The sequence below is a fragment of the Quercus suber genome, unplaced genomic scaffold (genome assembly GCF_002906115.3).
Source record: "Quercus suber isolate HL8 unplaced genomic scaffold, Cork oak 2.0 scaffold_892, whole genome shotgun sequence".
NCBI classification, from domain to species: Eukaryota; Viridiplantae; Streptophyta; class Magnoliopsida; order Fagales; family Fagaceae; genus Quercus; species Quercus suber.
Window position 1 is genome coordinate 29,458 of NW_027070318.1, and position 26,142 is coordinate 55,599.

The window sequence follows — 26,142 nt, forward strand, 5'->3', positions numbered from 1 at the left end:
AAGACCAATTTACCATTCTATCCAAAATAGGCATTAGAGAGGGTAAATTGGTCTTTTAATGCTACATTCCATTTGATTTAACAATAAAATAGATGACAATGAATTAAGTGTTACAAAATTTTCAATTTTTTGGAGGGGGGGGGGGCGGTGGGCGGGACTATCTGGGCTTTTGCCCTTAATTTTTTTTTTTTTATAGCAATTTGCCCTTGTTTGCAAACTATATAGGAATATGCCCCTGTTTCAATACTCGATAATCTTAAAATCGAGTTTCTATGAAATACTCGATCTATAGAAAATCGAGTTATGGCCGATCAAATTAAAAAAAAAAAAAAAAAAAAAAAAAAAAAAGAGCATAGAACTCGATTTTAGGGAAATCGAGTTTAAAAACGCCACTATAGGGCTTTAAAACGTCACTATAGGGCTTAAAAACGCCACTATAGGACTCACTGATGGGGTAATCACACTTTCAAAAAATTTTGCAGGAAAACGCCGCTATAGAGTATTAAAACATCACTATAGGGTTTAAAAACGCCACTATAGGGCTTCCTAAATGGTATCACACTTGTAAAAAAAATCGCCGCTATAGGGCCTTAAAACGTCACCATAGGGCTTAAACACGCCGCTATAGGGTCCCTGATCCACTATTCGTGATCACACTTATAAAAATTTGCAGGAAAACGCCGCTATAGGGTTTTAAAACGTCACTATAGGGCATAAAAACGCCACTATAGGGCTCTCAATTATAATTTTTTTTTCATGGAACTCGATTTTTTGATATTCGAGTTCCATGCAATTTTTTTTTTTTTTTTTTTTTTTTTTTAAGTTTGATTGGGCATAACTCGATTTTCTATAGATCGAGTATTTCGTAGAAACTCGATTTTAAGATTATCGAGTATCGAAACAGGGGCATATTCCTATATAGTTTGCAAACAGGGGCAAATTGCTAAATAAAAAAAAAATTAAGGGCAAAAGGCCAGATAGTCCGGGGTGGGCAGGGGGGTCAATTGTGTGTTTTAATTCTTTGTAAGGCAAAGTGTGAAATGTAGTATATTTAAGGTGGAAAATTGTAATTTCCCCTGATCATTGGAATAAGTAAAATAAACTAGACAAAAAATGGTGTAAAAAATAGTAACATAAAATGAGAAAGAGTTTTCTCCTATAAAATTAACAAGGTCATATAGGAGAGATCCATCGTTCAAAACCAATTATTCTTTACATTTAGCAGTATTGATTTGGGTTGTAAAATGCTTCAATAGTGCTAGAGTAAGTACAACTCAGTACAACAAACTTTAGTTATTTCAACTCTCTTTTATCAAGAGTTTACTAAAATCTGTTGATACAATCTATAAATACAAATGCAGGCAGGCTATATTACTAAACTTTAAACTTTATTTCAAAGGTTATTTGGTCCCTCAAAATAAGTTAAAACACCCTTGAAGTAAATGTGAAAAAAAAGGCGAAACTACATTGTTAGGGTCTGCTTGGATAGAATTTATTTTGTTGAAACTGAAAACTAAAAGCTGAAAATTGAAAACACTGTAGCAAAATAATTTTTAAATGTATGAATATAGCTCCCATGAATTGTGCACGGGTGCATTGTTCATGGAAGACTTGGTCAACAACTGCAGCTGGGGAGGAAAAAAAAAAAAAAAGCTGAAAACATGCTACAGTGGAAAATGCAAAACGTAAATGCCAAATTAATTTGTATCCAAACCCACACTTAGTCCCTAAATTTACCTAATGAGTGTTTTTGGTACCTAAAGTTTCAATTGAGCACTATTAGTCCTTGAGTTTCAAAAGTGAGAGCTATTAGTTTTTTTACTGACTATTGTTAGTTTTTTTGTCTACCTAGCTAACAGAATAATGAGATGGCATTTTTTATTGAATATACCCAAATCAAACCCAATCTTTCCCGGATCCAAAACTAAACCCTCCTGCGGCTCCTTACCCATGTGGACCTCCATCAAATCTCCTCCTCTTCGGCTGTCAAATAGAAGAAAATCCAAGTTCAAATCTTTACATTTCCCGACCAACCAAACACATCCATATAGCAAAGAAACCAATGTGAACAAACTTACCAACAAATAAGAAACACAGAAATGAATTACTCCATCAGAAAAGAGAAGAATGTTTAGTGTATGATGTTAGGTTCGAAACTTGTGAGATTTGTAAGGAGCTTTTATGGGTTTCAAACGGACTAGGAAAAGAAAGTGTGAAAAAAAAAAGTATATATTTTGAAGGTTCATTTGGATTGGAATTTGTTAATATATTTGTTAATTTGATAATTGTTCTTTCAACAAAGGAAGCTCTTAGATTAGATAAAATGGTTGGAAGATATATACGACAGAGGGAGAGAAGAGTTTTACAATTGGATTGCAATTATGGCTAGTCTTACGTTATAGTCTCATGGATTTGGTCACCCAAATATTTTCTTAATCAATGAATTAAATAGCCTAGATAATGCCATTTAGATTTGGGTTAACAGGTATGCGTACAACCCAAAGGGGGAGGGGTGTCTCACTGTCCCTCACTTTGGCTGAAAACTTGTCAGAGGTCCAAATGGGGGAGGAGCCGTCACCAGAGGGTGGAGGGCATGGGTCATGGGTCATGGGTGAGTTTAGTTTTTGATTTGGTTCCATTCATGTGTTTGTCTTTCCGACGTGTCAAATGAAGTTGATATTAAAAATTGTTCCACGTCCCTTATAAAATGCCGAGTCATTATTATGTTAGCCATGTAAACAAGTAGACTAACAGCAGTCACTAAAAGGATCAATAGCATTCACTTTTGAAACTTTAGAGACCAAAAGAGCTCTTTAGATAAACTTTAGGGAGTAACAACATAGTTTCGCCTTAATTTGGGAGTGTCTCTTATTTTTTGGAATTATGGATGAATATTGTTGATTTATATGGGATGGATATTATTTTATTGTTTCAATACTTGTAAGCATTATATATTGTGATGTTGATAATTGGTTTTGTGGTGGGTTGTTGTGTTGGAGCAAGTGGGTGGTTTGCATGGTGTAATAAGGTGGTTTAAATTCATATTGAAAGTGTTTGTTATTTTTTTGGGAATAGTCAATGGATATTGTTGAATTATATGTTATGAATATTATTTAATTGTTTTCAATACTTGTAAGCATTGTATGTTGTTTTTTTTAGAATTGGTATTGTGGTGGGTTGTTGTGTTGGAGCAAGCGGGTGGCTTGCATAGTGATATAAGGTGGTTCAATATCATATTGGGAGTGCTTCTTATTTTTTGGAATTGTAGATGGATATTGTTTAGTTACTTTTGTATGATTATATTAATTTTTTTTTTTTAATACTTGTAAACGTTTTATATTGTGATGTTGATGATTGGTATTGTGGTTGGTTGTTCAAATGGAGTAAGTGGGTGGCTTGCATGGTGTTATAAGGTGGTATAAATTGATATTGGGAGTGTTTAATTGTATAATGTATATTTGTTGAAGTATTAATATAGACAATAGCATTCATGAATGAGAAAGGACTTTATCTAAGCGGCTTATAGACTTAGATATTAGAATACATTATCCATGAGTTGTCCTTTTTTTTTTTTTTTTTTTGAGATGTTTTTTGCTTAAATACTTATATTGAGCATTATGCTATAATGCTGAGCATTATATGCTATTGCTAGTAGTGATGATATAGTTAGTAAGTGTATTGATAAACTCTTCATAAATTAGACTTTTCTTTTGAAGGTTAAATACTCATTGTTTATGATAACTTTGGATTTTTTCTTAAAGGTGTACACTTAGCTTGAGCATAGTAAGTAAAATTTGTTTAAATACTTAAAAAACTCTATTCTTGTGATGTTAACTGTGTGTACCCAAAAGATAAGGCTATGGGCTTGACCTCTACTTGGGCTCATAATCTATTTGTTTAGTAGGCTTTTGTATTTCCTTTTATGGGTGGCCTTATGCTCGGCTGACCCAAATACAATTCAATCTCCTTAAGCCTTTCTCTCTCCCAGCGTTGTTCCTTTGCTCTCTTTGAGTACTTACTCTCTTCTCTTAGTATTCTTTCTAGAAATGCCAACCCCTAATCCCTTATCCTTTTCTCATATTTATAGGCCAAGATGAGTGGAGGTGTTATGATTACTCTGGGTCATTAGTGGGCATGGGGGTCCAATTCCTTCATTCCAAAGTGGGTGTTTAGGTAGGAGTGGGAGGAGTGGCATTGGAACTGCTTCCCATCTCAGAAAAGCCACTCGGCGACGATACTACCCAAGGTATTGCCGGGAAGCCAGGAGGCAGCTCCCCGAGCAATTGCTATCTTGTTCGGGATATAATTGACCAGAAAAATCCTAGGTGACGAAACGTGATGCGCACAGATTAAGAGTATTCACTCGATGGGCTCTAGGCTGGCATGAGACCTATACCCATGGCCCTAGAGGGCTTAGGGCCTAGAGACAGACAAAAAGGGGTTGGGGTTATGGGCAGTACCGTTGGTTCGAAGTTCAGGGCCTAAGTGGGCCTGGGGACCCTTATGCCATACATTTGCCCCCCCTTGATTTATGCCTGGTCCTTTGGAATGAATCAAGGACACTAAAATACAGAAACTGTCCAGGAAATCCAATGGGTAGGTATTGGACGGTTGAGAGTCCCATTAATGCGCCCTCAAAAGGTGCAACGTATTCAACTGTTGGTTTAGCCGTCATCATTGTTTGACGGTTCGTGAACCAAGGTGGTGTGTGTGTGACAGTTAAGGTAGGGATTTGTAAGGTTTCCCGCTCCTCATTTATTGAATGTCATTTATTCCCCCTTTTGGCTAATATAATTAGTTCCTTCTGGAACTCTACTTCACTTTTTCATTTTCCATTCTCCAAACTCCCTCTCTATCGTGCATACCTCTCTGTGCATTCATCCTTCAGTCTAGAACACCCTACTTTCCTAGAGCCCAAAGTAAGTTTCCTTTGTCTTTCCTCTTATTCTTTCTATTTCATTTAGTTCTCTCTTAATCATAGTTTAGGAATCTAGTTTTGAAAATGGGTTATTCTTATCTTTTATCTTCGGAAGCCTCGTTGGCTAGTTTTAGGGCTGCCTACAACGTCCTTGAGGACATTAATATTGCCTATTGTGACGAGGGCGATATCAACATCCAAAGGCGTCGTGGTGTAAACACAATATTCTTTCCCTTGATGGCAATTCTTGAGGGTGGGGTCAGGTTCCCCGTTGACCCTTTCATAATAAATACCCTTAGATTTTATGGTCTATGTCCCGACTAACACCCCCCTAATTTTTACCGAGTGGTGAGTTGTGTCAGTAGGTTGAACCAATTGTTTGAGTTGCAACTAAACTACCATGACATCAACTTTATGTATAGTTTATGCGGAAACATTAGAATAGATTACTATTTAAAGACCAGAGACATGAGGGTACGACTCATTTTATGCCTACTTGACTCGAATTGGAATTCTGCTGGAGAGTTTGTATGGGTGAGTGGCAACTAGTTTACCAATGAGCTCCCATACGCATTCTCACCGCGTGATGTGGGCCAATACTAAGCATATTAAATTCACTTAACTGCATTTTGTTAATTGTACTTGTGATTGTTTTAATCAGTTGGTTACTAACCAATTTCTGTGTTATTTCCATGCAGAGAGTAAAAGGTACAAGCTAGACCTTTGAGTAGTGCACGTTCAGGACCTGAACTTCATGCTTAGGTTGGAGATTTTTGTTCACTTGGACAAACAACTACGAGCATCACACTTGATCCTTGGTGTTGACCTAGTGTACTCCACCTGGCAAGCGTTTAGTCGAGCACTGTTAGTAGATAGCCCACTTCTCTCATATATTGACGTTTGGCATGTAAATTTCCTTCCCCCAAAACTAACCGTAAGTGAAGCACGTGATCTTGGCCCATGGTACACAGCCTCGAATGAACTTGCGCCAGTGAGGGACGCTTCGGTTGAACTTATGTCCCAAAACTGTAAAAAACACGTGCCTATTGAGCCTGAAGCCCTCGTTGAACCTGAAGCCCCTGTTTAGGTAGCCGAGCCGACAGAGGCTAAATTAGTTAACTCCTCAGGAACCGAAGTTAATCTTGGTGATGAGATGGTTACCAGACGGACGATGACTATTGGTCGCTTTGTAGCCAATGCCTAGACAACCCCACAGCAGCAGGAACCCAGAGGTAGAGACCCGAATCCCCCTCCTTCTCCTCCTTCTGGCCGTACTCAGAAGAGACAGTGCTCGATTGAGCAAACCCACGAAGGTTCGAGTGATGTTCCCACAAGGACTTCCCTTCAGGCATCTAAGGGGATCGTCATTTGTGAACCTGCAACCTAGGTCAGGACGAACGTGGCGTCCACCTCCCGAACCGAGGTGAACTGGTAGCCTATATTCCAACTCGATGGCAAGCCTCTTCCTGCATCAGCCAGTGTAAGAGCATGGGAGAAGGACGAAGGGGGTTGTGTCACTTAGAGTTTGGTGCATGACCTCATTTTGTTTGAAGACATACACACTTTTGAGGACAGGACGTATGAGTCATTGGCCAGGTATTTAACGTGGCAAACCATAGCGGTAAACTTTTGTCCCTTTGCTTCCTATTTATTTCAATAGACGTACAATCTTTTTGCTTTTATGCTTATCGTTATTTCTTTTCCAGGCCCCACAACTAACCCATGTCCTCGATGGAAGGCTAAAGGAGCTTTCTGAGGATGCCAAGCAGGAAAAGGCCTTTAAGGAGGTTGCCGCAATGTATGTGAAGGAGAAGGCTTAGGTTGCTGAGATTGTTGAAAAGAAGGCTACTGAGTCTGAGAAGGCTAAGGCGTTGGCAGAAAAAAGGTTCTCGGAGCTGGAGGCAAAGACTGGAGAGACCGAGCTCAAACTAGCGAAAGCCGAGAGCCTCATCCTTACTCAAGCCGAGGAGTTAGCTGACCTGAAAATGGCCTTGGACGCTTGTGAAACTAAATGGTATAATGAAGGCTTTGCTGACGCTAAAAGCTCAGTGGAGCTGGTGTTTCGCGAAGCTCGGAAGCTCAGGTTTAAGGAGGGGTGGTTGGCTACTCTGCAAGTCATGGGGGTCCCCAAGGATTCTCCTTTAAGGAATCCCAATCAGATCCCATTCCTGGACCTTCCAACTACCATGCAGAACCCCCCTGGTGCAATTGATGAGGAAGATACTACTAGCATGAGGGAGTTGGGGGAGCCAATCGACTCCCACATAGAGTCGGTTAACCTGGAAGCCATTAGCAACCCTTATGCTAGTGATCAGCTCAGTGGGAATGTTCAGCCTAAGGACGTTGTCCAATTCTAGCTAGCGGACCCTTCAGCTTGATTCCCAAACTTAGTTTCTACTTTTCGCTTTTCTTTAGCTTACGTAACTTCTTTTAGTTTTTATTCAGTTTGCCTACGTCACTAGGTTGTGGTGACAGAACAATTATTTTCCCGATTTTAATTATCCTACAATCACCGAGCTGTGGTGACAAAACATTGTTTCAACCGTTATTTGCTTGCTTTAATCACATTTACTAATGTTTATCTTTACTGTCATGTTCTTCAATTGTTTTTTTGTTTTATATATATTCACGTTTTGTAAATGATCGGGCGGTTTAAACCTAGTTCACCACAGGACAATGATTGGAACTACTTTCTTATCAACTTGCAAAAGGCTAGGTAATTGCCGACCATGCATGGTGGCTCAGACCAACGTAGACGGGGTCACTTGCTCTAGAAAGAATTGGCTCCTCGGCGGTAATAACCAAATTTGACATACATTGATCCTTCTGTCCTTAGATAATTTTTGAGAATAGGTTTCCACTTATCCGGTGACAACAATCAAACCAAGGACAGGTTTTTGTCCTTAGAATGATTTAGTGCAAGGTGTCCACTTGCTCGGTGATGAAAATCGAACTGAGGACAGGTTTCTGTCCTTAGAATAATTTAGTGTAAGGTTTCTACCTGCTCGGTGATGAAAATCGAATCGAGGACAGATTTTTGTCCTCAGAATAATTTAGTACAAGGTTTCCACCTGCTCGATGATGAAAATCGAACCGAAGACAGGATTCTATCCTTAGAATGATTTAGTGTAAGGTTTCCACACCTGCTCAGTGATGAAAATCAAACCGAAGACAAGTTTCTATCCTTAGAATGATTTAGTGCAAGGTTTCCACCTGCTCAGTGATGAAAATCGAACCAAGGACAAGTTTCTATCCCTATAATGATTTGTCTTAGCTCTCTTTGTGTATATTGATCAGGGTTAATGTGTTAGCAACGATGGAACGATAAGTACAAATACACCAGCATGGATAAACATTACTGTTGTATTAATTAATAATATGCGCATATTATATTACACTTAAACTGTACCCTTGTGTATGATAGTCAGTGGTAAAATTTCTTCAAATTGTGGGCGTTCCATGGTCGGGGAAGTGGCCGCTCGTCCAAATCCTCTAAGTAGTATGCCCCAGCGCCCGCAATAGCGGTGACTCTGTAGGGTCCTTCCTAGGTCGGCGTTAACTTTCCCGCACTAATTTTCCGTATGTTCCCCACAACCTTACGGAGTACCAAATCTCCCGCTCCAAATTCCCTTTTCCTTACAGCCCTGTTATATCTTCGGGCAAGTTTTTGTTGATATTCTTCTAGTCGTATAGTCGCCGATTCCCGGCATTCCTCTAACAAGTTCAACTATTTTAGCATCAACTCTGAATTCTTAGCAGGGTTGAATCCTGAAACTTGAGCATTGCACAAGTTCACTTTTGCTGGTATAACTGCTTCCGCTCCATAGGTTAAAGAGAATGAGATTTCCCTCGTGGACCTTCTCGTGGTTGTTCGGTAAACCCATAGAACACTAGGCAACTCCTCTGCCCACCTGCCCTTAGCACCTTCCAATCTCCTCTTCAGCCCGTTCACAATGGCCTTGTTGGTGGCCTCAGCCTAACCGTTGCTCTGTAGATATGCTAGGGTAAAATATTAGTTTGTGATGCCAAGACTTCCACAAAACTTGGGAAAAGCTTAACTGTCGAACTGCAACCCGTTATCTAACACAAGGGATTCTAGCACTCCAAATCTCGTTACTATATTCCTCCATACAAAATTCTTCACATCCATATCTCGAATATTCACCGATGCCTCTGCCTCTGCCCATTTAGTGAAGTAATCCATAGCCACAAGGACGAACTTCCAGTTTCCTGTCACTTGGGGGAATGGGCCAACTATATCTTGCTCCCACTATGCAAAGGGCCAAGGGCTACTAATGGGATTTAAGTTCCCTACTAGTTGGTGGATCATGGGGGTGTGCCTCTGACATTACTCACATTTCTGTGCATACTTGTTAGCATCTTTTTGAATTTGCAGCCACTAAAATCCTTGGGTCATTGCCCAGTGAGCTAACGAATGTCCCCTCACATGACTACTGCACACCCCGTTATGTAGCTCGACCAATAGCTCCTCAACCTTGTTGGGGTGCAAGCACTATAGGTATGGCCCTCCAAAAGATCTTCGATATAGCTTACGATCGGCAGACAACCAATACCGAGCAGCTTTTCGATGTACTTTTTCTGCTTTTCGATATGGCCAAAGAATTAGCATGTTGGTTCTATCCTTTAGCTACATAAACCATTCTAACATTTAGAAAGCGTTCCATAGTTTGTTTCGCCAACCGTAAATACTCCATCATCCAGGGATCCTTGGCCTTAAAGTTTCCCTACACTTGATTGACCACTAACCGTGAGTCCAAGTAGACCTCTACTTCCTTAGCACCCAAATCTGAAAGCACTCTCAATCTGGCCAGTAGGGCCTTATACTCAGCCTCGTTATTGGACGCCCTGAAGCCCAACCTAAAGGAATGCTCCAACTTTATCCCTTCCGGGATGATAACTATGATCCTAGCCCCAGCTCCTAGTGCATTGGATGCATCGTCCACAAACACTCTCCATGGGATTACCTCGACGGAACAAATCATCTCCTTCCCCACTCTTGGGGAAAACTCAGCAATGAAATTGGCAAGGACTTGACCCTTCACCAAGCTTCTACGCCTGTACTTGATTTCAAAAAAGCCTAGCCGAGTTCCCCATTTAGCTATTCTTCTCGTGAAATCAGATTTCTTCAATAATGACTGCAAAGGATACTTGGTCAATACGTAAACAATGTGGGCCTAAAAGTAGTGGGGCAGCTTCTGTGTAGCATGCACTAGTGCTAATACTAACTTTTCCAAGGGTAAATACCAAGTTTCAGCATCTACTAGGGTCTTACTAAGAAGCACAACGCTCACGGCATGTTTCGACGTAGAAAGATACATAAATAAGTCTTCCCTGGGCTTTAAGGCCATCAGCATAGATGCCCACACCAAATAATCTTTCAACTCCTAGAAAGCCTTTTCGCATTCTTCACTCCACTGGAATTCCTTCCACTTCTTCAAAAGTTAGTAGAATGGACGGCAACAGTTGGCAAACTTAGAGATAAACTGGTTGAGGGCAACTAACATGCCCGTCAGTATTTGGACTTCCTTTGGGTTGCTCGGTGGTTTAAGACGTTTTACTGCTTGAATCTGGTCAGAGTTGACTTCTATTCCTCGATTACTGATCAGATACACTAGGAACTTGCTAGCCCCTACTCTGAAGGCACACTTCTTGGCGTTGAGTCGTAGATTGTGCTATCAAAGTATTTCGAACACCTCTTTGAGATCATCTATGTGCTACACTTCCTGTTTGCTTTTCACTACCATGTCATCAATGTACACCTCGACTGTATGCCCTATCTTATTTCAGAACATTCTGATCATCATTCGTTGATATGTAGCCCCGGCGTTCTTTAATCCAAATGGCATCACAATGTAGTGATAGTTAGCATTAAGGGTTATAAATGCTATATTCTCCTGGTCCTTGGCAGCTAGGGCAATCTAGTGATAATCCTGAAAAGCATCCAGGAAACTCATCCTTGGATGACCATATGTGGCATCTATTACCTGATCAATCTTAGGCATTGGGAATAGATCCTTTGGACACACTTGGTTCAAGTCAGTAAAGTCAACACAGACCCTCCATTTTCCGTTCTTCTTTTTTACCACCACCGTATTTGCAAGCCACTACAGGAAGAAAATCTCCTTTATAGCCCTAGCTTCCTTTAACCTCTTGACCTCTTGTCTGACTGCATCGACGTGCTCTTTAGTCGATCTCCTCAGCTTCAGCTTCTTAGGAAGGCATAGAGGATCCACACTGAGCTTGTGAACTATAAACTTGGGATCCACCCCAGGTACCTCATATGGGCATAGGTGAACACGTCCACGTTTTGTATAAGAAACAATAGCATCTCTACCATCTCTTCATCCTTCACACTTGCTCCTATCAGAAAACTCCTATCGCCATCCAGTAATATCCTTACTCTCACTAGGTCCTCGGCATAACTAGTCCCTACTTCCTCTTGGGGTTCCTGTAATTGCTATAAGGGAGTCTCCTCGATTGGCTCATTTTGCTTGATTCCTCGGTCAGCTACGGCCACCAAACATTATCTGGCTACTTGCTGATTGCTCCTTATTACGGTAATTCCCTACTCGGTGCGGAACTTAACCTTTACATGTAGGGTAGATGGTATAGCGCCCATGGCATGAATCCATGGTCTTCCAAGGATTACTGTGTACGGGGAGAAAGAAGCAACGACTATGAACATTATGATCACCTCCTTACCTTCCATATTCACAGAAGTGAAATCTGCCCTTCTAGGATCATCATACAACCATCAAACCCCATCAGGGGTGTGTCATACTTGCACAGGTCTTCCTTCTTCAACCCAAGCCCCCTGTACAGGTTTGGATACAACACCTTCGTTCCACTCCCCTGATCTATCAATACGCTCTTTGCTACGAAACCACTTATCCAAGCCATAACCACCAAAGCATCATCATGTGGTTGAACCGTACCCTCTAGATCATTGTCGTTAAAGGTGATGGGCTCCCAAGTATACTTCAACTTCTTCTCAGAAGGCTAAACTTTTGCACAACTTTCTGTCAGTACCAAGGCTAGTACCCCTCTTCTACCAGGTGCTTGAGTGCCTCTTGGAGCTGCGTGGATTACTTCTATCACTCTTAATGGGAGTGGGGGAGGATTTCCATGTGGTCGGGCACCCTACTCGGTTTCCTAATTCTTGGGATCTACCACAAATTCTTTCAAGTATCCTGCCTTCACCAACTGTTCTAGATGATCTTTCAATAACCTACACTGCTCGGTAGTATGCCCCATTATCCTTATGGTAGGTACAATACAAGTTCTGATTCCTCCTAGATGGGTCTCCCCCCATTTTGTTCGGCCACCAAAAATACAGTACGTTCTTAATTCGATCTACAGTCCTGTGCATTGGTTCCTTGAAGGTTACATTCACATTTCTCATTTGTGGCCCTAACTCTTGACTTCTCAAATCCTTTCGGGGCCTAGATTGATAACTGATATGTCGAGGATGATTTATGACTGGGGCCTTTTCCTTGCTCTGTAACTGGTCATCTTCCAACCGTTTATCCTCCTCAATATGCCTCATCAACTGCCTCATGTCCTCGAGAGGCCTTATCGTCAGTGATTCCCATGGTCCGTAATCCTCGGCCAACCCCATCCGGAAAGTACTTGTCGCAATTTTTTCATTACCTCCATCAATCTCATTGTACAGTTCCCAGTACCGATTAGCGTAGCTACGGAGGGTTTCCCCAGCCCCCATTTTCATTGATAGCAATGCGTCCACGGGCTACGGAACTTGGCTGCAGGTCATGAGCCGTACACCAAACTCTTGAATCAATTTGAAAAAACTATGAATCGAGCCTTTCCTTAACCCATTGAACCATCTCAAAGCGGTGGGACCAAGGCTCGAGGGAAATTCTTTACACATTAGTGCATTGTTATGAGCGTGCAAAGACATCATTTGAATATAATGGCTTACATGTTCCACTGGGTCCGTCTTCCCATCGTAAGAATTGAACGGCGGCCGTGTGAATCTACTCGGCATAGGTGCCCTTTCAATGTCTCTTAAGAATGGTGATCGGGCAGCACTGCGTAATGCGTGGCTTATAGCGTCCATGGCCGCATTCCAAGGTTGTCCATCCTCCTGGGAAATCGAATCTTGGTTTGTATATTCCCATGAGCTATCCTGGTGCCGATGAGACCCGGATTGATAGGACCCTTCTTCACGGTAATCCCCGACATTGGCTGACCTTTCCCTTCACTCCTCATAGTCCCTTGTCCTATGCCTACCTCTCGCTTCCAACTCCAAATCGCTCACCAGTCTGCATAGGTGCTCGAGCTCCCTATCCCTCTACTCAAGCTCCTGATCCCTTCTATCAACACGGTTGCGCCCCAAGGCACTGGATACCGTCCGGTACGTTTGAAATGACCCATCTCCGAGTCCAGACTGCCCTTCCTCCTCATGCTCCCTATCCTCGTGCCTTTTTTTTCTTCTTTCTTGCCAAGTGGATCCCCAAGAAGATCTCCTGGAGTCACTTTTAGCATAACTTCCAGACGGACCTTCAGACATTTTCCCGTGCACGCCTTAACAGAACCACAGCTTCGTAGGGGATTCCCACAAGCAGCTCCAATTATGCGTACCCAAAATATAAGGCTATTGGGCTTAACCTCTACTTGGGCTCACAATCTATTGGTTTAGTGGGCTTTTGTATTTCCTACTATAGGTGGCCCTATGCTCGGCTAACCCAAATACAATTCTATCTCCTCAAGCCTTTCTCTCTCCCAAGGTCGTTCCTTTGCTCTCTTTGAGTACTTGCTCTCTTTTCTCAGTATTCTTTCCAGAAATGCCAACCCTTAATCCCTTATCCTCTTCTCATATTTATAGGCCAAGATGAGTGGAGGTGTTATGATTACTCTGGGTCATTAATGGGCATGGGGATCCAATTCCTTCATTCCAAAGTGTGTGTTTAGGTGGGAGTGGGAGGAGTGGCATTGGAGCTGCTTCCTATCTCAAAAAAGCCACTCGGTGGTGATACTCCCCAAGGAGTTATCAAGAAGCCAGAAGGCGGCACCTTGAGTAATCGCTATCTTGTTTGGGATATAATTGATCGGAGAAATCCTAAGTGACGAAACGTGATGCGCACATATTAAGAGTATTCGCTCGATGGGCTCTGGGCAGGCATGAGACTTGGGCCCATGGCCCTAAAGGGCTTAGGGCCTAGAGTTAGACAAAAAGGGGTTAGGGTTATGGGTCATACCTTTGGGTCGAAGTTTAGGGCCCAAATGGGCCTGGGGACCCTTATGCCATACATTAATGATTAATTTTGTGATGGGTTGTTGTATTGGAGCAATATTGGTACTAATGGTTAAAGGAGAACGATAAGAACCGATGCATACTACACAAGCATTGATGCTACAAGACAGTGGTATCAAAATGACCCTTTTATACTTCCTAGTCAAGGGAAATGAGTTTTCTACCTTCAAGATACCAAATTGGATGAACCTTGGCAAATTATGCAATGCATCCAACAACATAGGGGAGTGTTTAATGTCCCGAAAATCGGGGGTGGGGAATCCAATGATAATACGGAAGATGGTGACTCATTCCAACAAGAAGTGATTGTTGATGTTGCCTTTATCAATGTTGAAGACAATATTGAGTATTGTATGGGTGATGTTGAAGCTAAGGTTGTTCCTGAAGGTAGAACTTCAAGAGACGCTAATCAAAATGGAGAGCATGACATACCAAATGTTGATCTTGATATGGATTATGACATGTAGAGTTCATAACAATTGTCTTAAATGTTTTATGTTTGTCTTAATCTTTATAGGTAATGATGTGGGTTATGATGAGTCATCTAAGTAGCAATTGTTTTAAAGTTTTGTGCTTATCTTGAACTTGATATGGATAATGATGGGGATTATGATGAATAGAATATTAGTAACAATTGTGTACTTCGCACTTGTCTTGATTTTGATATGGATAATGATGTGGATTATGTTATGTAAAGTTAGTAGTAATTTCTTAAAGTTTTGTACTTATCTTGAACTTGATATGGATATTGATGTGGACATTTGTTGAGTTGAATTAGTAACAATTGTGTTAAAATTTTGCAATTGTGAATTGCTTGATATGGATAATGGTGTGAATTATTATATGTAAAGTTAGTAGCAATTGTACTTATTTTTCATGTCAATACATAGTTTTAAAAAATGCCCAAAAGGGCTAAATACACTCATAATATACTGAAGTATGAGATGAAAAGATTGGATAGAATGAGGCAAAACCAGGAGAGAATTGATGCTTTGGGATTAAGCACATCTCAACTTCTCTAAAGGATTCTGCTTAGTCCAATTACGCAAAAGGGAAAAGAAATAGAGTTAGTATTGTGGTAGATGATGATGATTATGTACCATCTATTAGTGATGATGACAATGATGATGAGTCATCTAATTCTTTAATCTATAAAGTACTATAAATGTGATGTATTGTTTGCTACAATAGATGTTATTGTTATTAGAATTATTATATTAGATAATAACTTTGTTGTTCCATTATTTGTAATGACTAGTAATTACACAAAACATATTTAATTACAACTGCATCCTGTCTTTACTTTTGAGATTATACTTCACTTAATTTAGCTATAATGTACATGGAATGTATAATTTTTTAACATTGATAATGTCTAAATAGGATCTACTAGCAGAAATATCTATGGAACAACACGTTGTATAATAGTACGAGCACTTGTTGAGAAAAGTGGTAAGCTATCAGTACATATAGCTGCAGAATATGCTGCTCCTGTTGGGAAGAATGCATGCAAGCTTATCAATGAAATTGGCGTAAATGTGTGAAGTAATCTATCTAGTTATAACGTGAAAAATTAGAAAAGTGTTGATGCTGCTACTAGAGATGTGGTGCTTCAAAATGTCGCAGTAAATTTATATTGATAATGTCTAACTCATCTTTGTTGTCGCTAAGCATATTAAATTTATATAATAATATTTTTACAATATATATACACTTCATTTCATAGGATTAGTTTGAGATACAAGGAGATTTCAACTTAGTAACGAAAACATTGAATACAAAATATGGAAGATTATTGAGTAGCAGCTCCAACAAGTTGCATCAAGTTTATAAAAATCTCGTAAAATCTCATGGTGCTGACTATGCAAGAAGCCACCCGCAAAAGAATGCCACACTTGAGCAATGGATTGGACTCATTGATGGGAAATGGACCAATAAGGAATGGCTGGTAAATTATTTATGCGTATATTATTATTATCTAATGTTTACTATATTATGTTGTCAAATGATTAGATTAATACTTAGATGAAGTAAATGTGTAGTGTAAGATTCATGATATAATAAATATCTTGAATGTTCTTTATTAGGAAAAAACAGCAAAAAACTCTAAAAAAAAAAAAAAAAAAAACATAGATGCGGGACAAAAGCACTTGCTGTTGGGTAGATGAAGAGGTGCATGTTTTTTTCATTTTCTTAAATCTTATTATATTACATGTTGTGGTTAATTAATTATATCTATCAAACACTCGAATGTTAATTAATCAGACAAAATAATAATGGAGGTCAAGTTCCTGAATTGGCAAAAATCTTCAAAGATGTTCATTTCAATCCAAAGACAAATGTGAATACAACTTGAGAATGAAGTGACATATGTATGTGTATCACTCCATCCCTATCATGTTTGTAAACCTATAACATAAGTAGTATTAATGTTGTGATTGTTTGTTTCTTTCTCTCTTTCAAATGATAGGAAACTATTTTGAAAGTGCAAGAGGAGCATTGTCAAGATCCTAATGCAATTCCCCTTACCCAAGAGGATATATCAAACATGGTTTTTAAGAAGAAATTTGGTATTGTAAAAGGACTTGGCGTGAGACCTTCATCTTCTCTTATAACCACCACCTCATCTATTTCCTTGGTAGAATATATCCATTGTCTAGAAAGTGAGATAATTGAGTTTAAAGAGGCAAGAGCTAGCGACCAAGAGGCACAAGCTAAGCAAGAAGAGGTGCAAAAGAATATCCTTAACTTTATTTTAGCAATTGAGTCGCACAACATGGTGTGACTTCTTTTTTTAATGCATTATTTGAAACTAACCGTACATTACACTTGAAAATCTATATTTGTTTCTACAACTTATAGAGTAGGAGTTGTGATTTTAATTTATTGGTTTGGCTACTCTTAACACATTGTTAGAAATGTTTTTTAAAACATTGTTAATGTTTTTACTTTACGATTTTAATGTAGTATTGTTTTTATATTTATGCAGGTTTCTTATTGGTAGCTTTTAGGGCATTTTCTTTTGGTACTACTTGAAGACATTTGAGAACATCTTCTTTTCGTCCTAATTATATGATGCTAAACTTTTTGTATTGTTATAAAACATCTTGTGTTATTGTATGTGTTGCAAATAGTTTGTATGGATGGATTGAATTGGATACTTGTTTTATTTTTTTACTTATGGAATGTATGAATCGTTTTCTTATAAATGTGTTGTCGAAATAAATGTGTTATTCAAACGTGAGGTTTTAAAAATGTAATGACAGGTTATAGGTTAATATCAAAGACATGAAAAGTAAAAACAGAAAATTAGTTTTAGCAACGAATTTTTCCGTCACCAAATATAGCAACAACAAAAAAAATTGTTTGTGACGAAATATTTCGTCACTAAATGTAGCAGAATTTTTTATGACATAGTTTTTGTGACGAAAGTTTTTGTCGTTATATGTGCCAGAACTTTCTTAAAAATAGTTTTAGTGACGAACTTTTTCTTCACTATATGTTCCCAAATTTTCTTAAAAATAGTTTCAGCGACAAAATTTTATGTCACTAAATATGATTTAATAAAATAAAGTGTTTTTGGCGAAAAAATATTTTCGTCCTTGAATGGTGTTTTTAGCGAGGGAAACATTTAGTGACGAAATGCTTTTGTTGCTAAAATATATATATTTAAAAAAAAACTAATCAAACCTTTAGTGATGAATTTTTTTTGTCGTTAAGACCTTTAGCAATGGGGTATTAGTGACGAAATGAATTTTGTCGCTAAATAGTAGATTTAATTGCTGAAGGTCCTTGGCGATGAAAAACTGAACTTTTAGTGACGAATATTTTTGTCACTAAAAATACATTTTGTTGTAGTGCCAAGAAGGGAACCGATCTCCAATGTGGGTAACCTCAAAAAAGGCTTCTGTCATAGAAGTTACGCACTTTGGAAAAAAGGACCTAAATGGTTTAATCTTCAATCCTCCATTTTCTCAAAGGGTGGGTCTGTCAAGAGGGAGAGAAAATGGGTAATCTGTTGATGCATGCCTCTATTCCTACCACTCACGCTTCTCTCTTATTTTTTTTGTTTTCTTTTGTTTTCTTTCTTTTTTTCTTCGTTGCTCTCTTCTTCTTTTTTTCACCTCTCTTTTTTCCTCCCTTTTCTGTTATCTTTACTGTTTATAACTACCACCTTTTATACTATCTACCATGATGAGATTTGCCATTTTTACCCCTCAACTACTTTTGGCTCCTTATGGGTGTCCTTCCAAGATTGCCCACTTGTTGGCTGCTTAGCCACTACCATTGCTCTGAATATGTTGGTTGTACCACTCCTCATTCCTAGACAAAATGGCTTGTCTTATTTCTTACCTTTCTGTTTTCATTACTCTCATCTGTATAAGGATTAAGCCACTCCCCCACCTACCTCTATGACATGCATCAAGTGGTCCTAGCTCATATTTACTTCTTTTATGTGAGATGCCATCCCAGTAAGACATTTCTCAAGAAAGAAGTTTGAGTGGGAACCCCAAAATAGACCCCTCTTTCTCCCCACCGCCAGACCACACTCTCTGATACCCCTGACCTGTGGCCTGCCTCCTATGTAGTGGCTGGGTATAAGTAGGTGGTACCTTGGCCCTTTGTGCATGCTCCACTTCCGTTTGAATTTGTTTCTTTCTGGTCTTCACAGCATTTATGTTGCCTCCGTGTTTGCCTGATTCTACTGCACGTTTTAGTCAGTGTTTATCACTTGCAGCATAAAGGACGTATGGGCTTTTGGGCTCATGTTCACTGCCTTTCATCTCTTCTTTGGACTGGGCATTACTTGGGCAGGAGTCATCATCTTCCTGCCGAGCCCATATTTTTCTTCCTTGCGTCTGTAGGCCTCTTGGCTATTGCTTTCCCATATCATTTCATTGTGCCTTCTATAGCTTTACCCTCCTTTCGCTTTGTGTTACATCGTGGGCTTGTGGGCTACCATGTCAGCCCACTTCCTTGTCAATTTTATGCTCAAGGCTTCCGAGACCCACTTTTCACATCTTTACTTCTCTTGGGTTTCGTTGGCTAACATTCTTGCTGTGCTAGCCCATTTCATCATTTTATTCCTCAGGCTTTCTCAGCCCATTTACTACCTCTTTACCTCTTTCACTCACATGGGTTTTTTGCTAGATCCTTTGGGCTTCGTAGTCCCAATTATCATATCTTTATTTCTCATTACTTCTTGGGCTTATTGGCCTTTAAATCGACCCATTGAATTTACTAACTCATTTCACGGGTTTCCTCGGCCCTTTTACTCTCTCTCTCTCTACCTCTTGCTATTCTCATGAGCTTACTACTTTATTTATTGGGCTTCCTCGACCTACTTACTCTCTCTTTACCTCTTTTTATTCTTGTGGGCCTGCTGGGCTTACTTTACTATTTCCTTTTCACATTCTTCATATTGTTGGGCTTCTTTTACTGTTGGGTCCTTTTTCAAAAGTGGGCACCAAAAAAAATTATTTGGTTAGATTTAGGTTGTTAAATTTAGAAAACAAAAAGGTTGTTTTTTTTTTTTTTTTTTTTTTTTTTTATTTGATCCCAAAAAAAGGTTGTTATATATATAGATAAACACATAAAGTCCTATGGCGGGCAAACTAAATCCAGTATAACAGATTCCATTACTTTGTTATGTTTAGGTTGTTAAATAAACAAATATACTATCAAGCGTCGAAACCAGAAGTCTACATAAAATCTCAATCGAGAAGCAAGCTTATCCTCACAATAAAGAGACACGCCAACTCACAAGTCTAATTTTTTATTTTTTATTATTTTGGATAAGAGATCTTCCTTTCTCTATATATAAGAGCCTTAATGGGAGACTAGTATTACATGCAAGCAACGTAATTACAAGCCATGGGGAAAACACTACTTACTTTTCTGCTTTGCATGTATCTCACTTTTGCTTTCTGTGTCATATACACTGATGCAAGAAAAAGAGTCACTAAAATAGGCCGTGATGCTGTGACCCCTGGCCGTAGTAACTTCACCTACATATGTGATCCCGCCAGGTATGCCCAACTTGGATTGGATATCAAATCATTCCCCTTTTGTGACAAGAAACTTTCCTACCAAGTCCGAGCAAGAGATTTGGTGAGTCAAATGACGTTGTATGAAAAGGTGCGACAGCTAGGAAATCGAGCTTACGGAGCCCCAAGAATAGGTCTGCCTGAATACGAGTGGTGGTCTGAGGCGCTCCATGGTTTGTCCAATGTCGGTCCAGGTACCTTTTTCGATGATTCAGTAGCACATGCAACTAGCTTTCCCACGCCGATTCTCACAACAGCTTCATTCAACGAGTCATTGTGGAACACAATTGGGAAGGTAAAATTTAGCCCATTAAGTTGTATTTAAAGTATAAAGTATTCATTTTTAATCAATATGCTAAACTTCATATATTGCTGGATACAGGCTGTTTCCACAGAAGCACGAGCATTGTACAATTTAGGGCATGCTGGATTAACATTTTGGAGTCCAACCATTAACGTAGCAAGAGATCCAAGATGGGGAAGAATCATTGAGACACCTGGTGAAGATCCATTTGTAGTTGGCACCTATGCTGCGAATTACGTGAGAGGCTTACAGGATGTTGAGGGAACTGAGCATTATAAGGATTTAAACTCTAGACCGCTTAAAGTTTCTGCATGTTGCAAGCACTTTACTGCCTACGATGTTGACAATTGGAAAGGAGTTCAGCGTTACACTTTTGATGCTAAGGTAACAACTCTATGAAAATCCTAATTCTAAAGTTGATATACCACTATGATTTAAAAATCCATAAAAGCAAAGTATTTATTGATTTTTATTTGAAGGTGACCGAACAAGATTTGGCAGAGACATTTAACAGACCCTTTCAAATGTGTGTCCAAAATGGTGATGTTAGTAGCGTTATGTGCTCTTATAACCGTGTTAATGGCATACCTGCTTGTGCTGATCCCAAACTCTTGAAGCAAACCGTTAGAGAAGACTGGAATCTTCATGGGTACAATCTAAATTCTAATCTCAATATCAAAATACTATAGTCCGTTTGAATTGAGGTGAAGGGAGGAAGAGTAAAGAGAGTAAATTAAAATTGGTCCAAAATTAACATATTTTTAGCTAATTCTACTTTATTCTCATCCACTCTCCAATTCAAATAGACCCTAAATTTTAATTAGGATGCTATTTTTGTAATTAAGACTAATATTACAATTTTTGCCAGATATATAGTTGCAGATTGTGATTCTATTGAAGTAATGATTAAGAACCACAAATGGCTAAACGTTGACAATGAGACTGCAGTTTCATATACACTCCAAGCAGGCTAGTTAATTATATGCCTTACCTATTCATTTCTCTCTCTCTTTTTTTCCTCGTTTTGCTTTCTTGTTCACTGACATTTAATTTCTTCTTGGTTTAGGTTTGGATTTGGATTGTGGAGTTTACTACACCGATAATGTTGAAAATGCTGTGAAACATGGGAAGGTTAGGGAGGCACTTGTAGACCGGTCACTACAATACCTCTATGTTGTGCTTATGAGGCTAGGAATATTTGATGGACACTCTCAATACAATTCTCTTGGAATAAATGATGTGTGCTCTAACGAGCACATCGAGTTAGCGGCAGAAGCAGCGAGGGAGGGAATTGTTCTTTTGAAGAATGATAATGGAATTTTGCCATTAGCAACTGGAAAGTACCCTTCCCTAGCAGTGGTTGGACCCCATGCTAATGCTTCCATTGCCATGATTGGAAACTATGCGTTTGACCCATGGAATAAAGGTACTCCATGTCGATACAGAACTCCACTTAATGGCTTCTCCAGTTATGGAAGAGTGAGCTATGCAGCAGGATGTTCAAATGTTAAATGCCCCGATGGGAGCTTGATTGGCCCAGCCGTGCAAGTCGCCACAGCATCTGATGCCACTATAATTGTTGCCGGAATTGATTTATCAATTGAGGCAGAGAGCAGAGACAGGTTGGATCTCCTCCTTCCTGGAAAACAAACTGATCTTATCAACCAGGTCGCTAATGCTTCAAAAGGCCCCGTAGTTCTTGTAATCATGTCGGCCGGAGGTGTCGATATCTCCTTTGCTAAGAATAACCCCAAAATCCATGCCATCTTGTGGTCTGGATATCCTGGAGAGGAAGGTGGTCAAGCCATTGCAGATATTATTTTTGGAAAATACAATCCAGGTAACATCTAACTTAATTCCGTATGCCTATGCATATCCACCTTGGTTAATTTCCTTTGTACATACATATTAATACATACATATTCTACTATATTATTTTTTTTCAGGAGGAAGATTACCCGTTACTTGGTATCAAGCCGATTACGTTGACAAGCTACCCCTAACATCCATGCAATTAAGGCCAGATGATAGCAATGGCTACCCAGGTCGAACATATAAATTCTTCGATGGCCCCACTGTCTTCCCCTTTGGTTATGGCCTCAGCTATACAAAATTCAACTACACACTAAAAGCCGCGACAAATAGACAGCCAATAAAATTGACAAAATTTCAACACTGCCGTGACCTACCATATAAAAATGGAACCTTCAAGCCTAGCTGCCCGGCAATTGCAATAGATGACTTGAAATGTCCTAAAAAATTTAAACTTGCAGTTGAAGTTAAAAATGTGGGCAACAGAGATGGAGATGAAGTTGTTTTGGTTTACTCACAGCCCCCAGTTGGTATTGTTGGAACTCATATTAAGAATTTGATTGCGTTCCAGAAGGTTTTTGTTGCAGCTGGGACGAGTAAGACTATTCAGTTTGCCATAAATACTTGCCAGGGCTTGGGCATTGTAGACTCCAATGGTAATGCTCTCTTGCCATCTGGTGCGCACACAATTATTGTCGGTGATGGTGTAATTGTTTTTCCAATTCAATTAACATATCGTTAGAGCTGTGACGGTGACCGTGTGAGGAATGATACTTTTAATTGTATCATTATTATATTGTTGTAACTTGCAGGTCTATTTTATTTACGATTTTCATAATTAATAATATATTTTTTTTTCCCCCAACATCGCTCATTGTGATTTAGATTTACTAATGCGTGTTGACTTTATGCATTTGCACAAGTAAAATGTGAATGATTTGTAAATAGAAATAGCAAAAGAGCAAAATAGTCACTTAAACACTAAATGATGCAAACATTATTTTTAATTTTGATTTCAAAGAAAGTATATTTCTATGTAACTGCAATTAAAGAATAGATATATAAGGGTTAAAATATAGAGAAAACTCAAATACAATATATGTAAAAAAAAAAAAAAAAAAGGAAATGTTAACTGATGCCCCAAAGGCATTTGCTAATAAATCATTTTAGGAAAGGTTTTATAGGAAAAGAAAAAGAAAAAACAATTAATGTTTTTATAACTTTTTCACTACCGTACACTATTGGTGCAATAGTCGCTAACAATCTAAAATCTGTGATCTAAAGTAAGGTGATTCTCTTTTCCATGATTTCCCACTTGGCTACATAGGATTCACATGATTCTTTGTTTAATACTATATTAAGTGCTCTTACTTGTTATAGTTGATTTTTTATTTTATTTTTTTTTTCTATTAATTTGACCGTGGCTTATCTGTACACATTTACATGACAGAGCCATTAGTGTATACATCCATGCCCTTATAGGGTCAAAAACCCTTAGAGATTGGGTATGATCTAATGTGTAAGCAACGGTGTTGCTTCTCCCTAGGGTTAATCATAGATGTTATGTAAATAGGATTGATAGAACCTAGAGTAGAGCACAACTTCTTCGACGCAAGCAAAAAGGGCTAACCTGATAGAACCTAGAGTAGAGCACAACTTCTTCAACGCAAGTAAAAAGGGCAAACCTGCAAATGGAAACTAACACTTTCCCTTTGACTCATTTTGAAAACAATCCAATGAAGGATATCCTACCCTAGGTTGGGATGTTCAGCTGGCTTTGGCTCTTCCTAGTCCTCACTTGTTTTGACTTAGTCTAGGCCAACTATATGAGACACAGCTTAACTAGTAAGTTAGTCCAATTCTTAGGGGGGCCTTCATCATCTAATCCTTCCAGAGAAGATCAAGGGGGCTTTTTCAGCATAATCTTGTCCACCCATGGACCTAGGAAAGCCCACAATTCGGCAACCAATAACTATCTAAGGTATACACATCCAGAATTCACCTTCAACACTAAGTCTAGGTTCAACCCAATATGAGGGGTGATGTCATGCATTTTGAAATGAAAGGGGAAATACTTTCCAAGCACAACAGATATATGCATAGATAAAGGTGTAGCAGAAATTAAATTTTACTACCCTAAGTTCGCACATGTGAAGGGAAGCTGTAAAGCATGCTTTAGGAAAGCAGTAAAGCTTTACACATACAAAAATACCTCAAAGCTGGTTTTTGGAAAACCATTTGAAAAAAAAATTGGAAAATATTTTTGAGTTTTAAAAATAGTTTACTAGGATATAGTAAAAGCATTTTTCAAAAGGAAAGCCTCGAAGGCTAATGCCAGTTTCAATGTTAGTGGAGTTGCCAGTCTGTCAATGCCTCGCAGCTGCTCGACCACCCAACATGGCGACGCTCGTGCGCTTTCTCTTTTTTGTGTATGAGGAATGTCATACCTTGGGTGTGTGACTAGAATATTAGTTGATTTTAAGGAAATTACCAAAGGTAAGTGAAGTTACCACTAATCATTTGGTTTTTCTAGGTATGATTGGTCACCTGACTTTATTTAATTTTATTACCGATCGAGGGCTAAGAAAAAGGTCGTTTTTCCTAATCTAATGTGGATGGGTAAAAAATCTTGATTCTTGAGTTCGAAAGTCTGGTTACGTGTGAGGAATGTATTAGGCACCACATAACGCCTGTCCATAGACAATCATTTGTTTTGGTAAAATCATAATTTTCGGACATTGGTAGTAAAAAACAAGCTATTGGCATTAGCTTTTGAGGCTTTAAGAGAATTGGGCTTTGAGGTTTGGATTTAGAAAGGGTGTGGTCTTGATTAACGCTTCCCAATTGTGTGTGGAATCATTGCCAAATTTTCGCGGCGAAAATCTAGCTGCATTTCGTCTCATTTTTGTGGCAGAAATCCGACAGTGCTTCACCTCAGGTGCGTCATAGCACACAAAACGCTATTCTCACCAAACTTTCGATGTGAGAATATGACAATGGGGATGCCCTATTTTCATGGCAAAAATCCAATAGAGTTTCGTATTTAGTGCACTATGGCGCACCGACAAGGTTTCATATATATCTAAGAAGTCTCAAGATTTCAATCTTGCCTCATTAAATCAAATCTTGATGGAAAAGTACTTTATATTTTTTTCAATAAATCCATGGATACTAAATTTTTACACCCTTCAACCCCCTTTATATTGTAGAGGGTCAAAATTAGGGGTGGCAAAATCTGACACAATCTACAAACATGATATAACATGACATGAAATTAGTAGATTACAGGTTGAGGTTTAACAGGTTTGTATCATATTCAGGTTAATACAATTGACCCATTTAATAAACATGTCATGTTCGTGTCCAATGTCCAATCTACAAAACTTGTTCAACCAGTCTAACCTGTTTAATTAAATCTATCAATATACCATTCAAAGCTCTAGGTATATTTTACTCAAAAAAAAAATCTAGATATATAAACTTATTAATTGTTGTGGTTATTCTCTTTGACATATTGTGATTAATTATTTGTAATATTGAGATATGTTTTAATTTTGAATGATTATGTTTTATGTAGTTACTCATTAGTTTTGAATTTTATATTTAAAAAATCTTTTTATTTTTGTTTTCCATAGTTCATATCAATTTAATTAATACTAAAATATTTTTTTTCTTGCTTTGATAAAATATGATAAATGGGTTGACCCGTTTAATAATCAGGTTGTGTTATGATTGGGAAATATTAACCTGTTTAAGAAATGTGTTG

General features: G+C 38.7%; 1 protein-coding gene across 1 annotated transcript; it reads left to right on the forward strand.

Moving 5' to 3' along the window:
• The first annotated feature begins 20,064 nt into the window (after nucleotides 1-20,064).
• On the forward strand, nucleotides 20,065-23,221 carry LOC111987925 (beta-xylosidase/alpha-L-arabinofuranosidase 1). Its single transcript, XM_065768145.1, has 6 exons — nucleotides 20,065-20,555; nucleotides 20,643-20,948; nucleotides 21,044-21,213; nucleotides 21,433-21,533; nucleotides 21,631-22,404; nucleotides 22,511-23,221. Exons 1-6 carry the CDS (start codon nucleotides 20,088-20,090, stop codon nucleotides 23,116-23,118), a joined length of 2,427 nt encoding a protein of 808 aa, XP_065624217.1. The 5' UTR covers nucleotides 20,065-20,087; the 3' UTR covers nucleotides 23,119-23,221.
• Nucleotides 23,222-26,142: the final 2,921 nt, after the last annotated feature.